Source organism: Silene latifolia, chromosome Y (genome assembly GCF_048544455.1).
Source record: "Silene latifolia isolate original U9 population chromosome Y, ASM4854445v1, whole genome shotgun sequence".
NCBI lineage: Eukaryota > Viridiplantae > Streptophyta > Magnoliopsida > Caryophyllales > Caryophyllaceae > Silene > Silene latifolia.
In genome coordinates this window covers 138,538,016-138,563,584 of record NC_133538.1, presented here as the reverse complement: position 1 = coordinate 138,563,584, position 25,569 = coordinate 138,538,016, and the positions used below count along the sequence as shown (strand labels likewise).

General features: G+C 37.1%; 2 protein-coding genes across 2 annotated transcripts; both read right to left on the bottom strand.

The window, feature by feature from the left end:
* Positions 1–1,439: 1,439 nt before the first annotated feature.
* LOC141626255 (protein ALTERED PHOSPHATE STARVATION RESPONSE 1-like) lies at positions 1,440–7,310 on the bottom strand. Its single transcript, XM_074440168.1, has 6 exons — positions 7,221–7,310; positions 5,145–6,026; positions 4,074–4,249; positions 3,487–3,710; positions 2,284–2,614; positions 1,440–2,083 (listed from the first exon to the last, which is right to left on the bottom strand). The coding sequence occupies exons 2-6, from the start codon at positions 5,911–5,913 to the stop codon at positions 1,637–1,639; spliced, it is 1,947 nt and encodes a 648-aa protein (XP_074296269.1). The 5' UTR covers positions 5,914–6,026; positions 7,221–7,310; the 3' UTR covers positions 1,440–1,636.
* Positions 7,311–10,152: 2,842 nt separating this feature from the next.
* On the bottom strand, positions 10,153–10,833 carry LOC141627067 (histone H3.3-like). Its single transcript, XM_074440557.1, has one exon. The coding sequence runs from the start codon at positions 10,715–10,717 to the stop codon at positions 10,301–10,303; it is 417 nt and encodes a 138-aa protein (XP_074296658.1). The 5' UTR covers positions 10,718–10,833; the 3' UTR covers positions 10,153–10,300.
* Between the last annotated feature and the right edge of the window lie 14,736 nt (positions 10,834–25,569).

Here is a 25,569-nt window from a genome sequence, read left to right as displayed (position 1 = left end):
CTTGGTTGGATAAATTGAGAGAAATTTTGAAGACAATGATCGATCTTTCAAGGGATGAGATTATTTTAGATCATGTGAGTGAATAGGGAAGAAAAGGGGTCTGTGTGAAGGATTTTGTTTCAAATGAGAAGATGGGGGGCAAGACTATTGTTATAGGGGGTGTCATAAGTAGCCTCAGCCATGTATTATAGTCATGTAGTATTGCGTTGGAATTTGGTTCACATTTAAAGGTACGTCTATAGTTTGACCGGGAGATATAACATTTAACTACATGTAAATGTTTTTACGTAACTACCATTTGACCCAACAATGATTATTGTTTCCTTGACCAATTGAAAAACAAACAGGTATTAATGAAAAAAATTTAAGAACTCTCAGTCCCAAGTATCATATACTCCCTCCATACCAGACCAATGGTAACATGGTAAAAAAATGAGATTTTTATGAAAAGAGGGTAAAAGCAGGGAATTTTGTTCACATTCAAACGTACTTCTATAGTTTTACCGCGAGATATAACATTCTAACTACCTCTAAATGTTTTTACATAATTACAATTTGATCCAACAATGATTAAATTATGGTTGTTATTCGAAAGAAGGAAATTTGTTGATCATTGAGTTCATTATCCAGAGTAGATATTATTGTTTTCTTTGACCAATTGAAAAACAAACAGATATTAATGAACAAATTCTAAAAACTATCAGTCCAAGTATCATATATATAAACTCCATATTGGTTTTATTTTCCTAAAAAAAAGTATTTTATTAATCAACCACTCTTTTATTCTCATGTCAATATTATGTAACGGGAATTATTTGTTAGTCATGCGACATACATAAAATCTTAGACATGAACGATATACTATATATCTAAATTCCATTTTATTGTGAAATTTATCACACATTATTTTAATATCTGTGCAACGCACGGGTAAGAAAACTAGTTCTAACCTAAATTGGGCAACAAAATTTAATTTCCCTTCTCTAGAGCATGGTACCCATTACCAGTTCATAGACTATACATCTGAGGTAGTACCTCTTATTGTTTATTTTATGAGTTTTATTTTAAAGTTTTTGAGTTCTACTTTAGTATAAAGTTTTTGAGCACATTTACTAAAACATTACACTAAAAAAATATAATATTGCTCAAAAACTATATTTATAAATGATAATATCTTTCGGAAAAAAATGTGTATATGCTCAAAAACTACAAGGTCTGAGGTACTACCTCAAATGCGTAATCCTTTTTCTCTACCCATTACCCCCTCTCTTCTTTTCCCTCATTTTTACTTCCTCTAATTATCGTTTTGATCTATAATCGTTAGATAAACATATCGCTTATTAGTGTCAACTCCCTTTTTCTTGAATCCATCCAGGGTTTAATTATCGTTGTTTTAACTTGGCATCAATCAGTTCAAAGAATTCAAACCGGAAGAGCAATTTGATTAAAGCTCCGTTTCTTCTTACTTTTTAAATTATCGTTGTTTTGTTAACACAAATTCACAGCTTACACTTACACCGTACAAGATAATTTCCAAGAATCACGGTAATCCATTCACCAGAACAAATTTTTAGAACATGATAAATTCACAAGTATCTACACCTAAATTAAAGTGGCAAACCTTCTCTACAAAATTTCAGCATTCACCATTTGATTGTTCAACATTAGAGATTTGCTGAACTGGGTTAAGAGCAGTCTCAAACGCTTCAGTACAAGCACTAGAAAACACCATTAGCGCCTTGAATACGTGAGGAAGGCATGTTTGCAGGTTCTTCAAGGTCATGGCCCGGCTTACCTGAATGGCACTTGCATACTTCCCCTTCTCATTCTCGTATCGGTTTCTCAAGGCTTCAGTTTTTGCTCGTTTGATATACAACGGATGCTTTGGGTATAGACTAGAGTCCGCATCTTCCAAGCCCACACTTTCTTCATGTTTCTTTTCCATTTCGAGTAGAGAGTTTATCTCCTTGTGCAATCTCCTCTCCAGCCTGTCAGATTTTTTCTTCATGATGCATTCTTCTTCTTGTTGTAGGATTATTGAGCGTATGACTGAAAGAAAGCTTTTGATGGCGTCTGATACTACCTGTTATTCATTTGGAGGCGAACTATAAGGATTCAAGATCAGATAAATTAACACGATAAATCATCTACGGTTTAAAGGCAAAAGCTGACGTAAGACCCTCTTATGTTACTTCACCTGGAGTATTTAGTACTTTACAAAGACGTGTCTAACACTTGACAATTGGACACGGGTATGGCACTCGAAGTACACTAGTACAGTACCTTTTCTGGAAGTCTATCTAGAGCAGTTAGCCACCTCTGGCAGAGATCACGGACCATAGATGAATGACGATTCCGACTATTGTCATCCACAAGGCAGTCTGTAAGCTGAACCCACCTGAAGAGGGCGTTCATGTAATCTCGCTGGGATTTGGCAAGTCTGCAGAAACTATTGAACCAGAACTTGACCTCACTTTCAAGCTGCACTGTGGCTTCACGATGATATTCAGTAGTTGGTTCCATGCTCTGGTTACTGCTTAGATGCTGAATTTGCTGGCAGATGTGACTTTGAACTTGATGGCACTCAAACATTGTCCTCCACATGTGAATCACCCTGCAGTAAATCGTATAACCTACTTCGTCAATCAAAAATCAACATAAGCAGGTGCGACGCGACAGGCTGTTCAGTATTTACCTTTTGTGGAAATTAATGTGTAAATCATTCAATTATTTTCTTAACAAATGCAAATAAACAGAAAAACATCCTCAAATGCTGTCATTGTAACTTTTGAATCTGTCAATCTCAAATGGATATGAGCTCGTCAGTGAAGTGACGATGACAGAATTAATGCATTACTGGAGGATATTTTTCACTTTGTTATCCGAGGTATTGCAAATTCCACACTGTTGAGAAATTTTGCATTTTGGTGACCCAAGACATAGTTGAAACTTGTAGCACATTATCACACTTTTAGGTACTCGGTACTCCCTCCATAAACCTGTTTTCTTCCCATTTCTCTAATATATGTGAGGAGTATTTTATTGAAATAGGAAGAAAACAGGTTTATGGAGGGAGTGCAAGTGTACAACGTACAAAGGATGAATTACGGGAATTGTGGGAACTGGGAAGCGACTACAGAGTACAGAAGACAAACTTGGGGGTTTTCACATTCATATAGATGAAAATTTGACTTTGTTACACCATGGATAATTTATTCAACTCTTCACTTTGGCAGTTTGGCTGCATGTATGTCTACACTACGACATAACAATATATTCCACTTCAGACCCAAAACCTGATATGTTTTCACAATTCAGATCTTTTCTTTTTAAATTGAATTATATTTCTTCAAGTTGAATAAACCGAATAATCTGGCCAGCAAGCCAAAAGAATATTATACAACCAAAAATATATTTTTGATATAATTGAAAAGCTGCATGATAATTGATAAGGGAGTTTCTTATCGTAAATCAAATGATACTTACCCCGAGAGCAAAGAAACGAGCTGAGGGTGAAGCTGTTCGTCGATGAGTGTCAAAATAGAAGAACAAGCCCTTCTTTCGAGCTCTTGCAACCGTACGATATCAGACTGTAAACTTTCAACTGCAGATTGAGTTTTGTCAATCTTGTTCAAATCTGCATTCTCATTTTCGTACTTTTGCAATGACAATGATTTCCTTCTGTGATCCAATTTCGCCACCTCTTCATCCTGTCAATGATGTTGCAGTAACAATCATGTAAGTAGCGTTTTTCAGGATTTTAACCACAATTTAACCAACTCAGAAGTCTAGAAAGCTTAATTTACAATTACTAAGTACTAACGGAAAGTGTAGGTAAATATCAGAGAGTGCTTTGAGGCTATTATTTTTATTTATCCTTGTATGTCAATGATAGAATATGATCAGTTCAATTCACACAGAACTGCACGCAGAGCTGTTAAGACTGGCTAGTCTCAGCTTGCTTATAAGTAATCTTCAGATTCATGCCAAAGATGACAAAGAAATTTCAAAGTACAACATAATATATCTCAAGCAACCATAGACGTAAGATGTGAAACTGTATAGAGCATTACCCTTACAGCCTTATACAGAATCTGTTCTTCGGCATATAGCTTTTCAAGAGTGATGCAGTGCGCTCCAGCTTTGCAAGGTTCAATAAGGGCTTGCTCATCCTGTGTCAAATGTGGCGTTTTCGATGACCAGTTCCACGACAATGAATTTAATGACCTTGTAGAGTTGTTCCCCTTCCCTGAATGAAGAAAAGGAAAATATTAATGAATTGTAAGGATGCAGGAGTACTCTAACAAATCACAAGAACAAGGGTTTATCATAATATACTGCTTTTGTCTCCCTTGAAGAACAGACAATATTCTCAGTTAGACAGATAAATAGACACAACATTATCTCAAACCGCTAGATTATTGGGTATATCATGTTTTAATTGAGAAAGACATGGAGTAAATTTCGCATCACACGGTAAAATCAGCAATTTAAAAAGATGTAAGCAGTAGGCTTGGCTGAGGACAATCAGTTGATTACTTAATGATTTTTTTTTTTGGTGAAAAAACCCCACAGCGGGAGTAGCTTCTTTCATATAAATCATCTGCAGCAATGTCAACAATACGATGTGGTACAGTCGTGGATGAGAACAAAGTTAACAACCAAAGCAAGAAAGTCTCTTGAAACAAAAACATAATACTACGTTGTGCATGAACCGCTGAATGCTCATAAACACTGAAGTTTGGCGAGGTAAACAAAGCTAATTTGGCATGCGCATACATTTGTCAAGGAAATTCTGAACGACGGCGACAACAACAATGAGTCAAAGTCTCCCATAAATGGCAATGTTCTAGGAGTTTAGACATGCACAACCTTAACTATGTGTGAGGTTGTTTCCGGATGACTCAAAATAAAAATTTGTGACATAAATTGCATCAAAAGACTGCTACTTCATAATCTATAGAAGCATGGACGGTTTAGTGGGTCATAATGCTTTTTTCATCAAAATCTAGAACCAAAGAATAGGGAGTTTTAACAGAAGAAAGATATTCTGTATCGGATAATTAATAAAGGGATCAAAGTTCATTCACAAAAAGAAGCAAAACATGAAAGACATATTAGTGCAGAAATGATAATTATATTACCCCTGGTTTCTCGTATGTCGCGATGCAGGGAAGCATTCCTTGATCCCAAATCAACCAAAACAGCAATTTCCTTGGCGCCTGTGGAAGCTTTTAAGAAGTAATCATCAAGCTCCTTAACTATGCTCGGCAATGTCTTCTTTCTCCTCCACACCACCATAGCCGTATTTACCGTCTCTTTGGTCTGCCCACTACCCCTCATTGCCAAATCATTCTCCACAGAATCCTCATTCAACGACTTCCTTTCCAGAGCATTATCAGGGATTGTATGCCCTTGGGCTTCTTCCTCAAACTGAGATTTCGTCTCAGCCCAATTTTCTTCATCCCCATCTTCAACCATGATACCATCCAGTTCATGCTGAATTGAAGATGTATCCAGCAAATCGCAAAGATCCCATGCCGTTTCCAGTGGCGGCGGTGGTGGTGTACAACAATTTTCCTCATTAACCTCAATTATATCTTCCTCGGCTTCCCTGACGTGTTGTTTACCTTTAATCTTCCGGAGATCAGGACTGTCGATTGGAGGTGGCAGTGGAGGTGAAGGTGGGAGAGGAAGTGGTGGGGAAGGAGGCAATATACTGTCAAGTTCTAGTAACTCAGATTCAGTAAACTGTTTAAGGGTCCCACCAGTGTTTTTTAGCGCCCTTAAGTACGATAATATGGCATTGGCAAATTCAGCTCTTAATCCCAATAGCTGTTTCATTACCCTTTTTCTTTCCTTACATATGACCACCCTCTCTTCCCTGTCTACTCTTGACACCACACAACCCATTTTTTGCGAAATCCCAAAGTCGGGTGAATGTTATAAGGATTTCAGTTCATTATGTCTTGAGTATTCTGTATGCCACTCCGACCCAAGAAGTGAATGGCCAGTCACGCATATTACTGCAAAGGAATATACAGTGAGAGATGACCGGAATTATGAAGTGACAGGCAAGCTGCAAGACAACAACTCAATTGACAAACTTCCACCAATTACACTTTAATTATAGCTACGGTAAATAAAAGACCAAGTATAGAAAAAAAAATGCCAAGGTTAAATATTTGGATGCAAAAAGTGTTAACTTGTTCAAAATGGGGACTTTTAACACACTTTCCCCGATATACTTGACCTAAAATGACGCAATTATCACAAAATCTCAACCTTCCCAACTTACAGCTTAAACTACTTTTTCGACTTTTAACCAGCAAGAATGAACAGCATTCTTAGGGACATAAATCGGCGGACTCAGTAGTGGTTTTTCATCATGTAGCAAAGATAAACAAGTACTCTGACATTCTGTATATGATATCATCTTCAAACTCATAATTTAACAATCCCCTTCCCGCCATACAACAGTCTTAATCCCAAAAGAATTTGGAGCCGTCTAACACGAACTGAACTACGGAAGTGTAGGAAGGAGAACCCAAATGATGCCCAATTTCAGCACAAACCAAAAAAAAGGCCAGAACTGTACAATACCTCAAATATCACCTGGTGCAGGAATACCAACAAAGGCCATTTTTTTTTATCTCATGTTTAAACAAGCTACTTGATGATTCTTTTTTTCCCTACTAATTCTCCTGAGTTTTTATCTTAAAATACCAACAAAGATCTTTCTTTTAATTAGCCTAAGAACAAAAAAAAAAGAATTAAGTAGGAAAATAATCAGGATTGAATATATTAGGGGAATTAAATGATGAATATCCTAAACTTTCCTTAGTATTTGAATTTAAAATGAATCTTCAGCCCTTGTAAAGGACAATAACACTGACATTGACACCCCTGCCAAGAATATTGTACCTCCAATATAATTAAACAAATATTAACAAAGACACTAAAAAAAAACAACCAAAAAAAATAAAATAAGAAAAAAACTAGAGAGTTTTCCAGGGAATGTCAGATAATGGAAGCCACAAATTCGGGTCAGACCAGCTTAGAACTGAAGAAAAACATATGAAGCATCTAATTCATAAGCAGTGGCGGAACCGGGATTTACAGCTACGGGGAAAAAATACAAACTTTTTCCAATGCCCTACAACAGATTAAAACATGCCTAGTAAAACAACATTACATAATTTTGAGACAAGAACGCATACCAGAGATTTTCTTTCTTGGGGTTTTGAAAAGGAAGAGAAAGCTTTGAATTCCAACTGTTGGGGTGTATGTAATTACATTATACTAAATGAATTTATGACATTTTTATAACCTTGGGGTTGGACCAACTTTTAACTTGTACTGTTAACTTTACCTCTTTTTGTAAAGAGAGTGCCTTTTTTTTGTCAAGATTATATAACTTTATACTCCAAACGTTGTGTATTTACAATTTGGATCCACTTTATTTTCTCTTTAAGGGTTTGGATATTATTCTGAAACGATTTAACCTGATTTTAACCTTAAGTAAATGATGATAATGTATAGGAGAATAATATATAAAAATGAATTTATTAGAGATAATGGATTATAGGTTACTTTTGAGATAAGGGAGAGGATTATAAGTCATATACATATTCATGTTTTTCTCTTTTTATGTTGGTTTTAAGTTGTCTTTTTAAGACTTGATAACAACCCAAAAAGTTTTGCTTAGTCTAATTCTTCTTGGTTAAGAGAGTTTGTTTATTTGGTAGAACATCTATGTGCACATTGGGAATGTGCTTTGCTTTGTGTGAGGTGACAGATAAGTGCTAGTTTCTGCAAATTGTTTGTAAATGAGTTTGGTATAAAAGTGAATTTTATGTAAAATATTTGTAAATGAGTGTGGTATAAAAGTGAATTTTATGTAAAATTGTTTTTTTTTTTTTTTTTTTTTTTTTTGGGGCGAATGTAAAATTGTTGTATGCGTGAAATGAGTTGCAAACCCAATTTATGAGTTTTATGGGTTGCATAACTTGCATTACGTATATTTCTAGCATTTATTATGGGTATTGCAAACCGAATTTGTGAGCTATTTTGGATCAACAATTGTAAATTTGAATTTACTTTGTATAAAACTTGTTCAAGAGCAAAATAAAACAACAAAATACAAATATACAATGGCTTCCTCTATTCCATTTAATTCTTTACGTTTGCTTTATACACATCTGTCAATGTACGTTTTCTTTTGTTCATATCTTCAGTTACATGTTACTAAAAATTATAAAAGTGTGATTATCATAATCCATTCGGTAAGACGATTTGAACAAGATTTCACATGATTATCTTTTATGTTATATAATTAGAAGTTGTATTGGAGATTCTCATTACTAATAAATAGTGCCGAAAAAGTAAATATAAAGAAACAAATGGAACGGAGGAAGTATAATTGCTAATTTTTTTATTTTCATTAGGAAGGCTAAAAGGTATATGTAAAAATATTTGACAAATAAGTGAGACATTTGATATGTGTGATACATATATATAAATCATGATAGAAAATTATATAACATATGAGCAGTATCTTACCTAATCACACAAGTTCGAGCCGCTCGCGAGCTTTTCGAGTCAAGCTAGTGTTTGCTCGGCTGGACTCGTTAAGCTCTTGAGTCGAGCCCAAGCCCGAGTCGAGCTCGTACGAGCCAAACTTTGACCGAGCCGATCTCGTCTCATTAACACCCCTAAGCTAGACAACATGGCGACACTAGGCCTAGCACAAAGCACTCGCCTTGTGTATCCACACACATTTCGTCAAATACCTTGATGGCCAAGCTAATAGATCCTGCCTGTATCACTCTCATTCTTTCAACTTCTTCTATTGCTGCTACACTCTTTAATTCCGTTTTCATTCAATTTTTGTTTTGTTTATTATTAAATACTTGCCCTTTATATGAACAACCCACAAGCGTGATTGATTGTGCATGTTACTTTCCATAGTTTTACACCATCGTATGGGATTAATTGAGACATATATATGTTATGAGTTATGACCAATGTAATGATCTTTTATGGTTTGTAGTCCCTTCGTACCAGTCATTTGTTACCTTTTTAATTCTTTAAGAGAGTTATTTTAATCAAAGATAAACCGATGATTCGAGAAAAGGGAGTACTTCAGTAGATTTGTATCCTTGTGTATGTCTGATTTCTTAGTGTGCTCATTGACCCAAGTAATTCGTTAAAAATGTGGAGAAATTGCGAAATTGGGAGCAAATGTTTTGTTATTGCAAATGACACTTGGTTTTGTTTGCATTTTTCGTCTCAGGGAGAATCAATCGCCATTTACCAATTACTATAGTTAAGTAGAGCCTGAGAATTTTTCTATAATGTGAACTGTCAACACTGGCATAAATCCGGTAATACTAGATCAACCTCCCACGGATCTGCCACCTATTCTACGTGAAGACATTCTAGGGCTAGTTAGAAATCGGGGTTCGCCCCTCTTATGTACCAAAAAAAAACTACGCAATTTTGAAAGTGACGGGTTTTTGAACCATGGTCGATGGTCACAAGTGCCAGTGTGCCACTGCTCAATAACTTTACCCGCTAGTCACTGACATCAACATGTTTGCTTGATAATATGGCACACTAAAAGCACGACATAATGGATCTTGTGAATATGATGACAACTACTACCTCCGACTCAAATAGACTCTTTATGTTTTATTAAACTACTTCTCTCAAATGAATGAAAGTGTAAATAATCTGTTGAGTTGGAGGGAGTAAACTTTACTGAAAATCGAAAATGGTACCCCGTACAAGTTTAGCACAAAGAGAAGCCAAGTATGTTATCCACTTATCCTAGAGCCATTGATAGTCAAAATATCGTTTTTAGTTGCCTGATATGAATCTGAATTCTGAACAGCATTAGTTTTACTCGAACATTGAGACGGGAATGTATGTCTAAACATGTTTTTGTCATTATTCCTATCTCTTGACAATCTGCTCTAGAATTTTTTGCAGCGACTCAGCGAGCTTATACTTAGCACTTAGCTTGTAAGAATGTAGGAAGGAGAATCATTGTTTCAAAAGCAATGATGCGAAGACAAAATAACAGAGATATAAAACTAAATTGTTTCAGAAGCAACAATGTGAAGAAAACCAGAGAGTATTACGAGTCTATTAAACTGGAAACTCAATTAATATGCATGAAAGTAGCTAATATTATACCCTAGAGTCCTAGACATGGTAACAAACAACTTAAACAGTTAAACACATACGCTGCGCTTTTTATTTATGACTTAGATACTATAGTACTGCGGTAGAAACCCTAAGCAATTTGGCCTCTGATCCTCTTAGCGAGCTGGAAGTCCTTGGACATGATGGTAAAGCGTTTGGCATGAATAGCACAAAGATTGATGTCTTCAAATAAACCAACAAGGTACGCCTCAGCCGCTTCCTGAAGGGCTAAGACTGCGTGGCTCTGAAAACGCAGGTCAGTCTTGTATTCCTGTGCAAGTTCACGAACAAGCCTCTGAAACGGGAGCTTCTTAATCAGAAGCTCTGTCGTCTTTTGGTACTTGCGAATTTCACGCAGGGCCACTGTCCCAGGTCTGTATCGATGAGGCTTCTTCACACCACCTGTTGTTGGGATGGATTTCCGTGCCGCCTTGAAGGCGTAGTTCAACTGCTTCCTTGGTGCCTTGCAGATAGTAGATTTTCGGGCAGTTTGCTTTGTTCGAGCCATCTTTTCTAAGACAGGAAGGAAGATGGAGGTTTTTTTTTTTTGCACTCTCTTTTCTTTAACCGTTTGTTTTGCAAATTGTGATGTTAAAATTGGAATAGCAAATGCGTATTTAGAGTGTAAGTGACCTTGCAGGATAAGGAAACTGGCAGGGTCATGGTGGGACCCTCAATCTAGTCATGTTTCCTAAAAATTAGAGATATGAAATATGTTGATGTGCAGTTGATTTCTTTATTTTGCCTGAAAATAGAAACATGGGGATCGTGCAGGTATTATTTTCAGAAAATCAAATTAAAAAATCTTTTAAAAGTTTATAAAACTTCCTTAACAAGTATTGTTTCCATCCCCTATTTACTAGCGATTCTACGTTTTTTCCCGCCTAAAATATTAATTTTTAATTTGGCTTTTATTTTTTGCATTCTACTATGAATCAGTTTAACGTAAAAAATGATTGTCAAAAAAAAAAAATATAACGTCCTTCTATTCAAGATATGTGATATATCAGTTAATGTATTATACAACCGGTTGTATATACAACTTATTCAGTGTTGTGGAGCTTTGTTACAAAGTTGTGGAGCTATATTAACAAAATTATCGAGTTATGATACAAAGTTGTTGAGCTAAACAGAATAATTATTAAGCTCAATAACTTCGTAAAATAGCTCAACAACTTGTAAAATAACTCAAAAACTCTGTGTGAGAGCTCGATAACTTTGACGCGGTTGTACATAATTCTTATACAACCAATTGTAGGATAATATTTGTGGTGATATATTAACAAGGCCAAATCTGTGATAATAAAGGAAGTTTTAGGAGGGAGAAATATTTACTAAATGTTTACTAAATGAATAGATCCGCCTTATCATGAGTATATAGACATAATGAACTTCCAAAAATTATTGTCTTATATATCACGTGATTTAAACTAGGAAATAAGACAATAATTTATAGACGTAACACATTCAAGTTTAGTAAATACTAGTTTTCTTGCTCGTGCGTTGCACGGATATTAAAATAATGTGTGATAAATTTCACAATAAAATGGAATATAGACATATAATACATCGTTCATGTCTAAGATTTTATGTATGCCGCATGACCAACAAATAATTCCCGTTAACATAATATTGACATAAGAATAAAAGAGTGTGTTCTTTTTTTAGGAAAATAAAACCAATATGAAGTTTATATATATGATACTTGGACTGATAGTTTTTAGACTTTGTTCATTAATACATGTTTGTTTTTCAATTGGTCAAGGAAAACAATAATATCTACTCTGCATAATCAACTCAATGATGCAACAAATCTCCTTATTTCTAATAACAACCATAATTTAATCATTGCTGGATCAAATTGTAATTATATAAAAACATTTAGAGGTAATTAGAATGTTATGTCTCCCGGTCAAACTATAGAAGTACGTTTGAATGTGAACCAAATTCCGACACAATACTACATGGCTAGGGCTGCTTATGAACACAACCCCCCCCTCTCTCTCTCTCTCTCTCTCTCTCTCTCTCTCTCTCTCTCTAGCAATAGTCTTGGCCCCCATCTTCTCATTGGAAACAAAATCTTTCACGCATGCCCCTATTCTTCTTCCCTATTCACACCCATGATCTAAAACAATCTCATCCCTTGAAAGATTGATCTTTGTCTCTAAAACTTATCTCAAATTTATCCAACCAATTGAAAAACTAAACCCCTACTTCTAGAAAAATCCATTTACAATGGAAACTAACTCTTGCTCTCGACAATGTTGTTTTTTTAGGAAAATAAAACCAATATGAAGTTCATATATATGATACTTGGGACTGACGGTTTTTAGATTTTGTTCATTAATACCTGTTTATTTTTCAATTGGTCAAGGAAAACAATAATATCTACTTTGCATAATCAACTCATTGATGCAATAAATCTCCTTCTTTCGAATAACAACCATAATTTAATCATTGCTGGATCAAATTGTAATTATGTAAAAACATTTAGAGGTAGTTAGAATGTTATGTATCCCGGTCAAACTATAAAAGTACGTTTGAATGTGAACCAAATTCCGACATAAAACTACATGATTAGGGCTGCTTATGACCTCTCTCTCTCTCTCTCTCTCTCTCTCTCTCTCTCTCTCTCTCTCTCTCTCTCTCTCTCTCTCTCTCTCTCTCTCTCTCTCTCTCTCTCTCTCTCTATATATATATATATATATATATATATATATATATATATATATATATATAGAGATTGGATTTGGTGATTTTGGTTCTTATGGTGAGTTGTGAGTTGGGGGAATCTCAGCCACTAGATTATATTAGAGATGAGTGGCCAAGATCAAATCTTACATGTCATATAAAACCATTGTCATTTACTTTTCTCTTTTTTCTAATGTTACTTTTTTTTACTTTAATTTTTTTTTTCTCTTTTTTTTACCTCGTGTTATTATGCTTTTTTTTACCACTTTGATTTTTGTTTTCTCTTATGTTTTTCTTTAATTTACTCATTATGTTACCTTTTTTTCTTTTCTTTTTGTACCGGATTTTTTTTTACTTGAAATTTTTTTTACTCTTATTTTTTTTTACCTCGTGTTATTATGCTATTATTGTGCTTTTTTTTACCTGGATTTTTTTAACGACTTTGATTTTTTTCTCTTCTTTTTTACCACATGTTATTGTGCTGTTATTGTTATTCCGCTGTTATTGTGATGTTATTCTGCTGTTATTTTGATTTTTTTTACGATTTTGATTTTTTTTCTCTTTTTTTTTACCATATGTTATTGTCTTTGTTATTGTTATTCCATTGTTATTGTGATGTTATTCTCATTCTATTCTTGTGAATTTTTTTACGACTTTGATTTTTTTTTTTTACCACGTGTTATTGTGCTTTTATTCTCTTTATTATTCTCACATTATTGTGATGTTATTCCGGTGTCACTTTTTTTTTACTATTTTGATTTTTTTACTACTTTGATTTTTTACTCTTATTTTTACCGCATGTTATTGTGCTGTTATTCTGGTGTTATTGTGATGTTATTCCGGTGCCACTTTGATTTTTTTTTACGACTTTATTTTTTTTTTAATTTTTTTTTACCACGTGTTATTGTGTTGTTATTCTACTGTTATTCTGCTGTTATTGTGATGTTAATCCGGTGTCACTTTCATTTTTTTTTACTACTTTGATTTTTTTTACTCTTTTTTTTCCCGTGTTATTGTAGTATTATTCTGGTGTTATTTTAGTATTATCCGTGTGTTAGTACTTGTTATTGGAGTGACAACGAGAACTCACTCCGCTAGACAATAAACAAACTTATGTGCTAGCTGAAAAAAAGAACCTCAAAACATGAATTATGACATCTATACATTCCATTTTCCCAGAATGATGACTGATGACACGATGATGAAAATCATTTCAACTACAAACTAAACTAAGGTTTAGATAAAGCAAACAAACATCAATATTACAACATTGCATACAAAACAGATCAAGTTCAACAAATTTCCATCATTGTTCATATGATCTTGCTTGGTAAAATTACATGATAAAAATGGAATCACAAGGAATAACAAAGCCTTTTTACAAATTTTCTCCAGATACATAATGCACAAGTCAAATAAGCTTTCTAGCTCTCGATAGGATGAAACAAAAGATGCAAAGATAATCGAAGAACTTGTTGAATTGATCGTGAGGGACTCGCAGTTAGAATATAATCCGAAAAGTGAATATTGGCGAAGGTTCTCCACTTCATACCATGAGTTAAGCACTGAGTAATGCTTATCTGTACCAGAAAACGCTAATTGTATCCCGAGGCTGCAATCGACGGAACCTCCTTGACTCTTGCAATTGCTCAGTTTGATTCCACATTCCTGCTTATTTAGGCACACAAGTGTTAATAATTGAACAAAAACATCAAATGAACCAGATAATCACAATTTAAAGCATCAACTAACTGCATTGTATAAATCTGTGAAAGAACATTGATAATGACCTAAACTCTTTGATTAATGAGTTAAGGAATAACTGCACTCAAAATTAAGCATTTACTTAAACATCTAAGAATGTAAACTTTCACTTATTGGAATTATATACAAACAAGATGAGTGTTTTTGCTAGTGAAAATTTGGGAAATACGGCCGTCATTGCTCACGTTTTCTTTATAAACTGCAATTATAAACCAATGCTATTGTCACTGTAGACATAAAAATATGTCTTACATTTTTGAAATGGGTCAAAGTCAAAATGTTGACTCATATGAAAGTCTATCGTCTGAGAAATGGGTCGAAGGATTTTAGCCCGAACAAATATACTTAGTCCATTTTGCTAAGAAATAAAATCGGTCCACTCAAAAAATGGGTTGTACTATATTTCTATACTAAGTATGGGACGTAAATGTTAAGGCCAAAAGTAATGATGCTACATCCGAATTGGACCAAGCTTGGCAAGCCCACAAAACGAAGGTTGATAAGCCCAAAAGTTATCTCGAAAGAAAAATGTGTACCATGCATTATGAGCAAAAGAAAAACGTGGTCAATTTTATGAGTGGGTTTGTTAAGGAAAGATTTGGTCAAGTAAACAGAATGGAGTTTGTTCCACTAAATCTTCCAAAAAATATGGGAAAAGGTTGCATGAGTGAAGATTGCTGGGAAAAAGCCAACAAAAGAAAGAGGGGAAGTAGTTACATGTGCTGCCGTAAACAAAGTAACAAACAAAGAAACAACGTCGTCTTATAAAATGGAGAGTAATCACTCTCATTGAGGGCTAATCTCTCTACAAAAATCTCTCCCAAGACAAAACAGGAGAAGAAAAATACATTCATTTCTAATCATCTAGATTTGAATATTAAACTACTCTTTAACCCGACGTCAAGCATCCATTGCAGTCAGTTGAAGAGAAGCAAATCAAAACCGTCACAGGAGAACCAAGTCTTCAAATCAAGACCCTCCTATTCATTTAATTGCGGAAATCGAATCAGTAGAATAACTAGTAGATTGTACCCGAAATCTTTTGAATTAATAAAATCATTATTTTGTTGCATCTATTTGTGTTTTATCTTTTATTGCAGATTTAACGCAAATTTGTTGTTACAAATTTGGCACGCCCGGTGGGACATCTCTACTACTCATCTCTTTTTCCGCACAATCCAGTTTTACAACAATCGTCTCAATGGCCTTCAGGAGAATCTCCGACATGTCAAAAAGAATGACAGCCAGAATTGATGACGAAAGCTCAACCCGTCTCGGTGGGTCTCTCGACAGATCGCCCATTGGTGTTTCTACAAGAAGCAGGATCAGATCCATCCTCTTCCGTACCGCTGCAGCAAGACTCCGTTCTGCATCTGTGCCTACGAGACCCCGCAAATCCAATGTCACTGTCAATGCTCCAAGGAAATCAAATGGTGCCGGCAACTCTAGGCCATATGAAAATCCTGTGTTCGGTTCATCTTCTCCCATCCGAGTAGACGACCCTCAGTTTGTCTCATCATCGTTTCGAGAGAAGGTGTGCGACGCTTTTGAGAAGACGACTATTCACAATGGCCCGTCGTTTCAGCTATTCACCGAGGATGGTAGCCACAGTAGCGTTGGTTCATCTCCGTCGTCACCGCGAAGATGTAATCAGGAGGTGTTGAGTCAACAGTCGTATTTCATGGTTGCACCCGTCATGGTTATTGAGGGAGGCGACATGGAGGATCAACTCAACAAAATGAAAACCATTCGCGAAGAACTCTAGAAGGAAAACGATGAAAAAACTAAGCAGATTGCCGCCTTGAGAAAAAAGTTAGAGAAGCGGCCTACTTCGTCATTTCAAAATGAAGATAGTGACTATGCCAGCGAGAACAATGATGATCGTGATAAGGATAAGTCGTTTACTGCTAAAGACGTCCAAAAGTTGATCGCGGAGGCCTTCAAAAGTCAGTTTGATGGAAACTTTCGCTCCGTCGGTAATCACCGTTACGTCAAGCCATATAGTAAGAGGATTGATTATTTAAGGATGCCTATCGGCTACCAACCACCGAAGTTTCAACAGTTTGATGGAAAGGGCAATCCCAAGCAACATATTGCCCATTTCATTGAAACTTGTAACACTGCCGGTACTGATGACGATCTCCTTGTCAAGCAGTTTGTCCGATCTCTGAAAGGGACTGCTTTTGATTGGTACATGGATCTAAGCGCCGAGTCAATCGACAGTTGGGACCAGATGGAAAAGGAGTTCCTTAATCGCTTCTACAGTACCAGGCGTATTGTAAGCATGACGGAACTAACTAACACGAAGCAATGGAAGGACGAACCCGTTATCGACTACATAAGTAGGTGGCGCTCGTTAAGCCTCGAGTGTAAAGATCGTTTGTCGGAGACTTCGGCTATTGAAATGTGCATTCAGGGAATGATTTTGGATCTAGTTTACATCCTCCAAGGCAACAAGCCAAAAACATTCCAAGATTTAGCCACTCGAGCTCACGACATGGAGATTACTATCGCTAGCCATGGGGGACGACTTTTTACTCATTTAGAACCAAAAACGGAGAGAAATGAGTATAAGAAAAACGAAAAGGCGTCCAAGAGCACTTCGAAGGAGGTTATAACGGTGTCTACTTCTAATCCAAAAAAATCTCGGCTCGACCAAAAATAGACAAGAAGGTGGCGACCTATTTAAAGGATACACGAAAGCCACGACCAACTTTGAAAGAGCTTGAGAAGAAGAAGTATCCCTTCCCGGATTCTGATCTGGCCGGCATGTTAGATGATCTCTTGGAGAAGAAGGTGATCGAGCTTCCCGAGTCTAAACGACCAAGTCAAGCCGGACGTACGACCGACCCGAAGTATTGTCGATATCATCGGGTCGTGAGTCATCCGTTGGAGAAGTGCATAACCCTCAAAGAGAAAATAATGCAGTTAGCCGAGGACGGAAAAATTCTCTTGGACCTCGAAGATGACGCTGAATCCAATTACATCGTAGCACATGTAAACGTCGAAGGTGTTAAGACATGTCCTCCTTCGGCAGTCAAGGAATGTGCACGAATGATTCAGTTTGGAACTCTCGAGCCGGTGGTAGTCATTATGCCTGAAGAGTCTAAGCTCATCATATCGCCAACTTCTCGCATTCAGAATCTAAAGGACGGTGACGAAGGGTGGACCCTTGTGACTAGGCATCGACAAAAGAAGCAAAACGGTCAGGCGTCGGTACCTCAAAATTGAAGATCAACTCGTGAGAAAGTATGGAGATTTTCACACAAGAAAGATGGAGGAATCGTCATGGATTCTTCGTCAAATGTCGTATCGTCTAAGACAGACAAGTCAAAGTCACGTCGAGTCGTGACGTTACAAGACTACTTTCCCAAGCGTTACCTTGAACAAGTTTCGGTGAACACCGTGTCTTCTACCGTTATTGAGGAAAGTCGCAGTGAAGACGATCTGACTAAAGAATCCTCGTCAAATTCGACCAAGGGGGCAAAGGTTGATGCAATCCTAGACGCATTGCCTGCACGTATGGGGTGGCAACAAATGTTTCACTTGTCCGAAGAGATGCGTCAACAGTTGTCATTGGCGATTTTTCAACCAGAAGCGTATGCTGATAAACTTAAAGCCGCAGGAGAGCCTGCAGATCAACCAACAAAATGTGGTGCTTGCAATGCCGCGCTCGCTTTTACTGGTGAAGATTTGTTACTAGGATCAAAGCTACACAATCGCCCTTTGTTTGTATCTGCATACATTCGGGAAAGGAAGGTGGGTCGCATCTTGGTGGACGGAGGTTCAGCCGTCAACATAATGTCGAAAGCCACTATGGAAGAGCTTGGAATTTCTGGAAGCGAGCTCGCCAAAAGTCGTTTGATGATCCAAGGCTTCAATCTCGGTGGACAAAAAGCAATTGGCATGATCAGTGTTGAAATCTCAATGGGAGATATGTTATCCACCACGCTTTTTCAAGTAATCGATGCCAAAACGTCATACAAGTTGTTGCTTGGTCGACCTTGGCTTCATGAAAATGGTGTTGTAGCGTCAATCCTACATCAATGCCTGAAATACTACATAGACGGCGAGAAAAAAATAAATGGCGATGTGAAGCCCTTTTCTACGGTGGAGTCCTACTTTGCTGATGCCCGATTCTACGAAGAGAATGACACACCAACTGAGATGCTACCATCAAAGATCTTTTCGACTGGGACCAAAGTTCCGAAAAAGACGGATGACGCCAAAATTCCAACCGAAAAGGATTCGACAACAGTCAAACATCATGAAAGCGTCTTCATAAAGACGAGTCAAACAAATGTGAACTCTGCCGAAAAGAAAGTTGCTCCGATCACGCAAAAAGCGACACCAATCCTTAAGTACGTGCCAAAATCAAAGCGTAAAGATGGAGAGACACCTTTCGCAGAGTGTGCACCTCGAAATGAAAAATCCGCATCAACTAGAACAATTGATGACGACGATCTGCAAACTTTGAAAGACAATGTCATCGTTCCAGTTGCAAGAACAAATCGCTTTACGACGAGTAAACAACCTCTCGCTTCGCTTTTTTACGACGGCGTCGATGAAAGAGGACCAAATATGTGGCGAAGAGTCGACAAAGGGAAGATTCGATCCAAATGCTTACAAGCTCATGTCGAAGTCCTGCGATTTTAAAAATCCAACTCCCTTAGGCCAAGTGATTGAAGTCACCTCGTATGGTTTAAACCGAACGCAAAAGAAATTTCATCAACAAGGGAACAAGCTCGAAATCGGAAAGGTTGGTATTGGTTTTTCGCCTCCCGAGCCCGTTAAAATTTTTGCACGACGTAAGGTAAATCAAGCGTCATCACAATATATTGTGGCAGATCTGGCGGAAAGTGAAGGCGAGAACACAGAAATGTTGCCACAATGGTCTGTTTTCGACAGGATGGGTCAACCAACTTCTGCTCCTCCCTCTTCCGTGTTCGACAGGCTCGGAGAAAGGGAAGAGACCGTCCGGGTGCAATTAACATCATGTTCTCAACAATAAAGGTAAAATACATCAGTATTCACTCGCATTGGAGGGAGTGAGGTAAAGAAATCAGTCTTCACTCGCCTTGGCAGCTCAAAGGTGCAAAAGAGGTGTCGACGAAAGCAGAAGAAGTCCTCGAAGACAAAAGTTGCAGTCGACCTCAGCAAAGATACTCATAGTGTAATTCCCTCTCGAATGAAACGTCATCTTGAAGTGGAAATAACCACGGGTAGGTCACTGAAAATAAAGGACGTACCGTCATTTTCACGAATCCACAAGAGGAGTCAAGTAAAAGGAAAACCGCTTGGGATATTGCCTCGTACAACCATGTGACGGCAGAAAAGTGCCAAGATTCGGTTGATGAGATGGAAGTTGGTGAAACTCCTCAAACTCTCGAAGATGGCGTCCAAGCGACGTTGATGACTTGAAGAAAATCAACGTAGGCACAAGTTGAGGTGCCATCGACTTCCAAGTCAAGAAAAAATACAAGAAGTTATCTCACGACTCATCATCCGCCAAGTCATATAATGACAGGGTGACTTCCAAAAAAAAAAAAAAAAAACCATTACGACAAGTTTTGGTACGCCTTGACTTCCAAGTCAAACACAAATTCGTCCGCCAAGTCAGATAATGACAGGGTGATATTACAAGAAAGATGGATCATCCTTACGACAAGTTTGGATGCTTGTCATCGACTTCCAAGTCAAAGCAAAATGGATCGGGACCCCGCCACGTTAAGATGGAAAAAAAAAGTGCACGTCACAAGGTCCCGAGGGGGCAATAATCCGGAGATCCATCATCATGCCAGCTCCTGAGCATGAGCCTAAACTGCACAACAACAACAAAATTCTAAAAAAAAAAAAAAAAAAAAAATCAAACACAAATTTCCCGTTGATGAACTACGTTGGCTTGATCCTGCGAATTATTATTACTTTGTAGGTTCGTAGGCAGTTTAAGTAAAACTCCTTTGCTTAGGTGCGGCCAAACCCCCAAACAAAATCGACTTTGTTTTGCAGGAACTACGTTGACTTGATCTCGTGAAATAATTTCTTATTTCTAAGAGTTCGTAGGCAACTTGAGTCTTGCTCAAGTCCAGCCACACCTAAAAAAAAAAAAAAAAACTCAACGTTCGTATCTTGGGGACATCGTTAAGTATCAAATCGTTGCTTATCCTTCGAGATGTGCTATTTTTGACGTAAAAGCACTCAAGGTTCTACGCACCAAGAGTCTTTAATTGCCACGAGGTAATTTTGGCGAAAGTTCACAAGTTTTAAGTTTTGATCAAAATTATCAAAGATAGGTGAAGTCGCCAAGCATCGAGACTATGCCATAAACTTTGATGATGAAGATTCGAAGAAAGCCTCTAAGCACCGAGACTTATCATAAAGTTGAACGACGAACAATTGGAGAAGTCTCACAAACCAAGACTTCATCAAAATTAAATGGTGAAACTTGATCTCTATCGGGAAAAAGCTCTCAAGCACCGGGATCTTTTTATAAAATTTGGCGATGTATTGGACAAAGATCACAAGCATTAATTCTTCATCTAAATACTTGTAGATTTAGATCTCGAGAAAGCTCTCAAGCATGAGGTCTTCATCGTAATGTTGAGTAATGAACATTGACAATTACTAAGCGGTCGTCAAGCAACAAAATCTTCGTCAAACGATCAAAATGCAAGTGGGATTCGGAGAAAGCTTCCAAGCACCGAGACTTGTCATAAAGTCAAATGCTGAGAAAAATAGAGAAAGCTCGCAATACAAAAGCGTCGTCGTCAATGAACAAATACAAGTGGGATTCGGAAAAAGCTTTCAAAGCACCGTCTGACCCTAAAAAAAAAGTGTGTTTACTATTGGGACTCGGAGTATAAACTATGCACGGCAAGACAAAAATGGATATGCGAGATTGAGAAATAAAAAAAATATATGACTCATCTTATTATTATCCATGTTTCCAAAAAAAAAAAAAAAAAAAAAACGTTCTCTTTCATTTTCCTTTTCAATAAGGGAGAAGGAGGTGTTTCCTTCAAAAAGCAAAACAATAGACAATATACACCATTTCCCATAATTGTTTGTCTGCCAGCGACATGTCAAAACCAAACAAATGAAAACTCCAAATCAATTCTGCCACTGATCTCAAGATTGGCCAAGTTTTACGAATGTCAAATTAAGTCCGCTGACGCTCAAATTGTTCACCCAATTTAATTATTTTCGGTCGTCGTCAAAGTCGAAGCCTGAAGATAGTGATCACAAATTAATTTCTCGTCTGGGATTCACCGACTATACACTCGTATTTCGGATGTCAGGCGTGGCCTTCAATTGACGGCTGACTATTTGTCGTTGAAACAGATCGTCGACGTGTTCTGGCGGCAACTCGGATCACCACAGTAGCAGAAGTCGACGATGACGATGCTGTTATTAAGTGTTTTTCTGGTGGCCTTGGGATTCGAGGAGTTGGGCAGAGGAGTAAGGATGTCGGAGGCGTGCTTTCATGTCGATCATCGTCAATGCGTCAGTCGCAAGCATGGGTGTCACCTTGTCAGTTGGTGGTAATTTCTCCGTCGTCGAGCAGCCGGTACAAGTGAATAATGGAGGCATCGGAATTGACTCTGTCTCTCGTTCCAGTTGGTGGTTTGGTCGTCATCATCAAAGAGTAAAATCAAGAGAACGACTGAGAGCATGAATCACTAGTCTGAGAAGCATAGGGCGGTCGTCTGTAAAGCACATGTGAGGCGAGTCCAGAGGCATAGCGTCGTTATTGGCGGGCACGGCACCGGTCGACGAGGTATACCCAATGTAAATCTCAACGCCAAGCTCAACGACCACCCCGATTTCGCAGTTCATACACCAAAAGAGGGGTAAAATTTGAACTTTGGGAATCGTGGACCGCGCTGAGTTAACAATGAGCATTGGGCACACGTCGAGGATGAAGCAGTTCGTAATGACGAGGAGTGCATTTTACGGCGTCGGGAATGATACACTGCTGCATACAAAAAAAAAAAAAAAATTGGTGAGTAAAATTTCAAAATTTTGCTCACCTACAAACCAGTAATTTTGGTCGTCTCTTTGTGACTTCCGTTTCGTCGGCGTCTCGGCGAGGGTCGAAGTAAACTTTGAATTCTTGCGAAGGCGGAGTTGAGTGCAGCTTGTTCGTCGGGCGTGCCTATGGTCAGAGTAGAGTCTTGATGGTAAATTATCTCGGCAACGGAGGAAAGTCGGTGTTGAATTTTGAAGCTCCTCTAGCTTTTATACTTCTCAATGGACGAGTTAGTTCACAAGTTTACTAGTGTTACTACTGTGTTAGGGGATTGAAAATTCTATCTTGAAAGGTATCCAAAGCTTGATAAATTACTTGCTAAGTATTATTTTATCAATTGTGGTCAAACTTTATCTCTACTGCGAGAATTGCGAAATGCAAATTGTAGTTTATCCAACTACATCAAGGAGTCCATGCAAAGTTGGAGTTTATCCAGTTGACTATACTACTGCAAAATACGAGAGTCCGATAAAGAAAAAGCACATGCAATTGGACAAACATGGATGCAACTCGCATTCACATCTAAGATGGTTTGGTGTTACAATGCGAAGTATCGGGACCGACTCACGCCTAAACACTCAAATTCGTGTATGTGACTCAATCCCGAGGGGGCAAATTTGTAGACATAAAAATATGTCTTACATTTTTGAAATGGGTCAAAGTCAAAATGTTGACTCATATGAAAGTCTATCGTCTGAGAAATGGGTCGAAGGATTTTAGCCCGAACAAATATACTTAGTCCATTTTGCTAAGAAATAAAATCGGTCCACTCAAAAAATGGGTTGTACTATATTTCTATACTAAGTATGGGACGTAAATGTTAAGGCCAAAAGTAATGATGCTACATCCGAATTGGACCAAGCTTGGCAAGCCCACAAAACGAAGGTTGATAAGCCCAAAAGTTATCTCGAAAGAAAAATGTGTACCATGCATTATGAGCAAAAGAAAAACGTGGTCAATTTTATGAGTGGGTTTGTTAAGGAAAGATTTGGTCAAGTAAACAGAATGGAGTTTGTTCCACTAAATCTTCCAAAAAATATGGGAAAAGGTTGCATGAGTGAAGATTGCTGGGAAAAAGCCAACAAAAGAAAGAGGGGAAGTAGTTACATGTGCTGCCGTAAACAAAGTAACAAACAAAGAAACAACGTCGTCTTATAAAATGGAGAGTAATCACTCTCATTGAGGGCTAATCTCTCTACAAAAATCTCTCCCAAGACAAAACAGGAGAAGAAAAATACATTCATTTCTAATCATCTAGATTTGAATATTAAACTACTCTTTAACCCGACGTCAAGCATCCATTGCAGTCAGTTGAAGAGAAGCAAATCAAAACCGTCACAGGAGAACCAAGTCTTCAAATCAAGACCCTCCTATTCATTTAATTGCGGAAATCGAATCAGTAGAATAACTAGTAGATTGTACCCGAAATCTTTTGAATTAATAAAATCATTATTTTGTTGCATCTATTTGTGTTTTATCTTTTATTGCAGATTTAACGCAAATTTGTTGTTACAGTCACATGTCACATGTTTCAGAATCAAGACTACTCCATAGCATATACCTTATCAATAAGTAGAAAATCAAGCAACATTAACAACCTAACCTCAGTGAAATACTAGTAATACATAAATCTTTGAAACAATTTAAGCAGCAAGGAGCACAAGACAGCATAAATTGGGTTCAAAAAATTCAAACATCGCATGGCGTTTGCATATATTATAGAAGTCATGATGCCATTCCATAACAACGGAAGTTGGTTCAACATCTGAACTGATGACAAACACAGCAGCAACATAGTAACTTACACAACAAGGAGGACAACTAGTACTTTATCTAAACTTCAAATTTGCAGCAAGTTTGCAAAGAGATTAAAAAAATCAATGAAAACTTCACAAGAATGCTTACATAGTCAACGCTCTCGTGATGAAGCTTAAACTGTTGTTTATGTAGTCTCCTTAGGCCCGAAGATTTTCTTAGGCCCGAAGATCGCTTCAAATTTGCAGCAAGCTAAATAATCGTCCTTCTAATAAATCTTGTTGGAAGCCTCAAGTACATAACATCTTCAATGTTGATAGGCAGATAAGTCACAACAAAAACAATGCCAACAAAAATCCGAGACAATTGAATTAAAATTCATATACATAATTGATTAAATTAAATACTCGAGAAACAACAGAATTCCAGAATCAATTAATGCGATTATGATTGTATTTGTAATTAGGGTTTGATGAAGATGATAATGATGCAGGGATTGGAAGCGCTGAAGGTTTTAAGTAAAAAAAAATTGAATTTGAGAATTTGAGAAGTGGATAATAGGGATGAAAGGAGAGAGAAGAAACAAAAATAGATCGTGAAATTATTGTGCATCAGATTGAAGTCGCGTGTTTTTTTTATTATTACTAGATTCAATCTCATCCGTCCATTTATTTTAATTCAATGGCTGAGATTTTCCAAACTCACAACTCACCGTAAGAACCAAACTCACGAGATCCCGCCTCTATATATATATATATATATATATATATATATATATATATATATAACAATAGTCTTTGCCCTCATCTTCTCATTTAAAACAAAATCTTTCACGCATGCCCCTATTTTTCTTCCTTATTCACACACATGATTTAAAACAATCTCATCCCTTGAAAGATTGATCCTTGTCTCCGAAACTTATCTCAAATTTATCCAACCAAGTGAAAAACTAAACCCCTACTTCTAGAAAAATTCACCATCCAATGGAAACTAACCCTTGCTCTCGACAATGTTGTTTTTTTAGGAAAATAAAACCAATATGAAGTTTATATATATGATACTTGGGACTGAGAGTTTTTAGATTTTGTTCATTAATACCTGTTTGTTTTTCAATTGGTCAA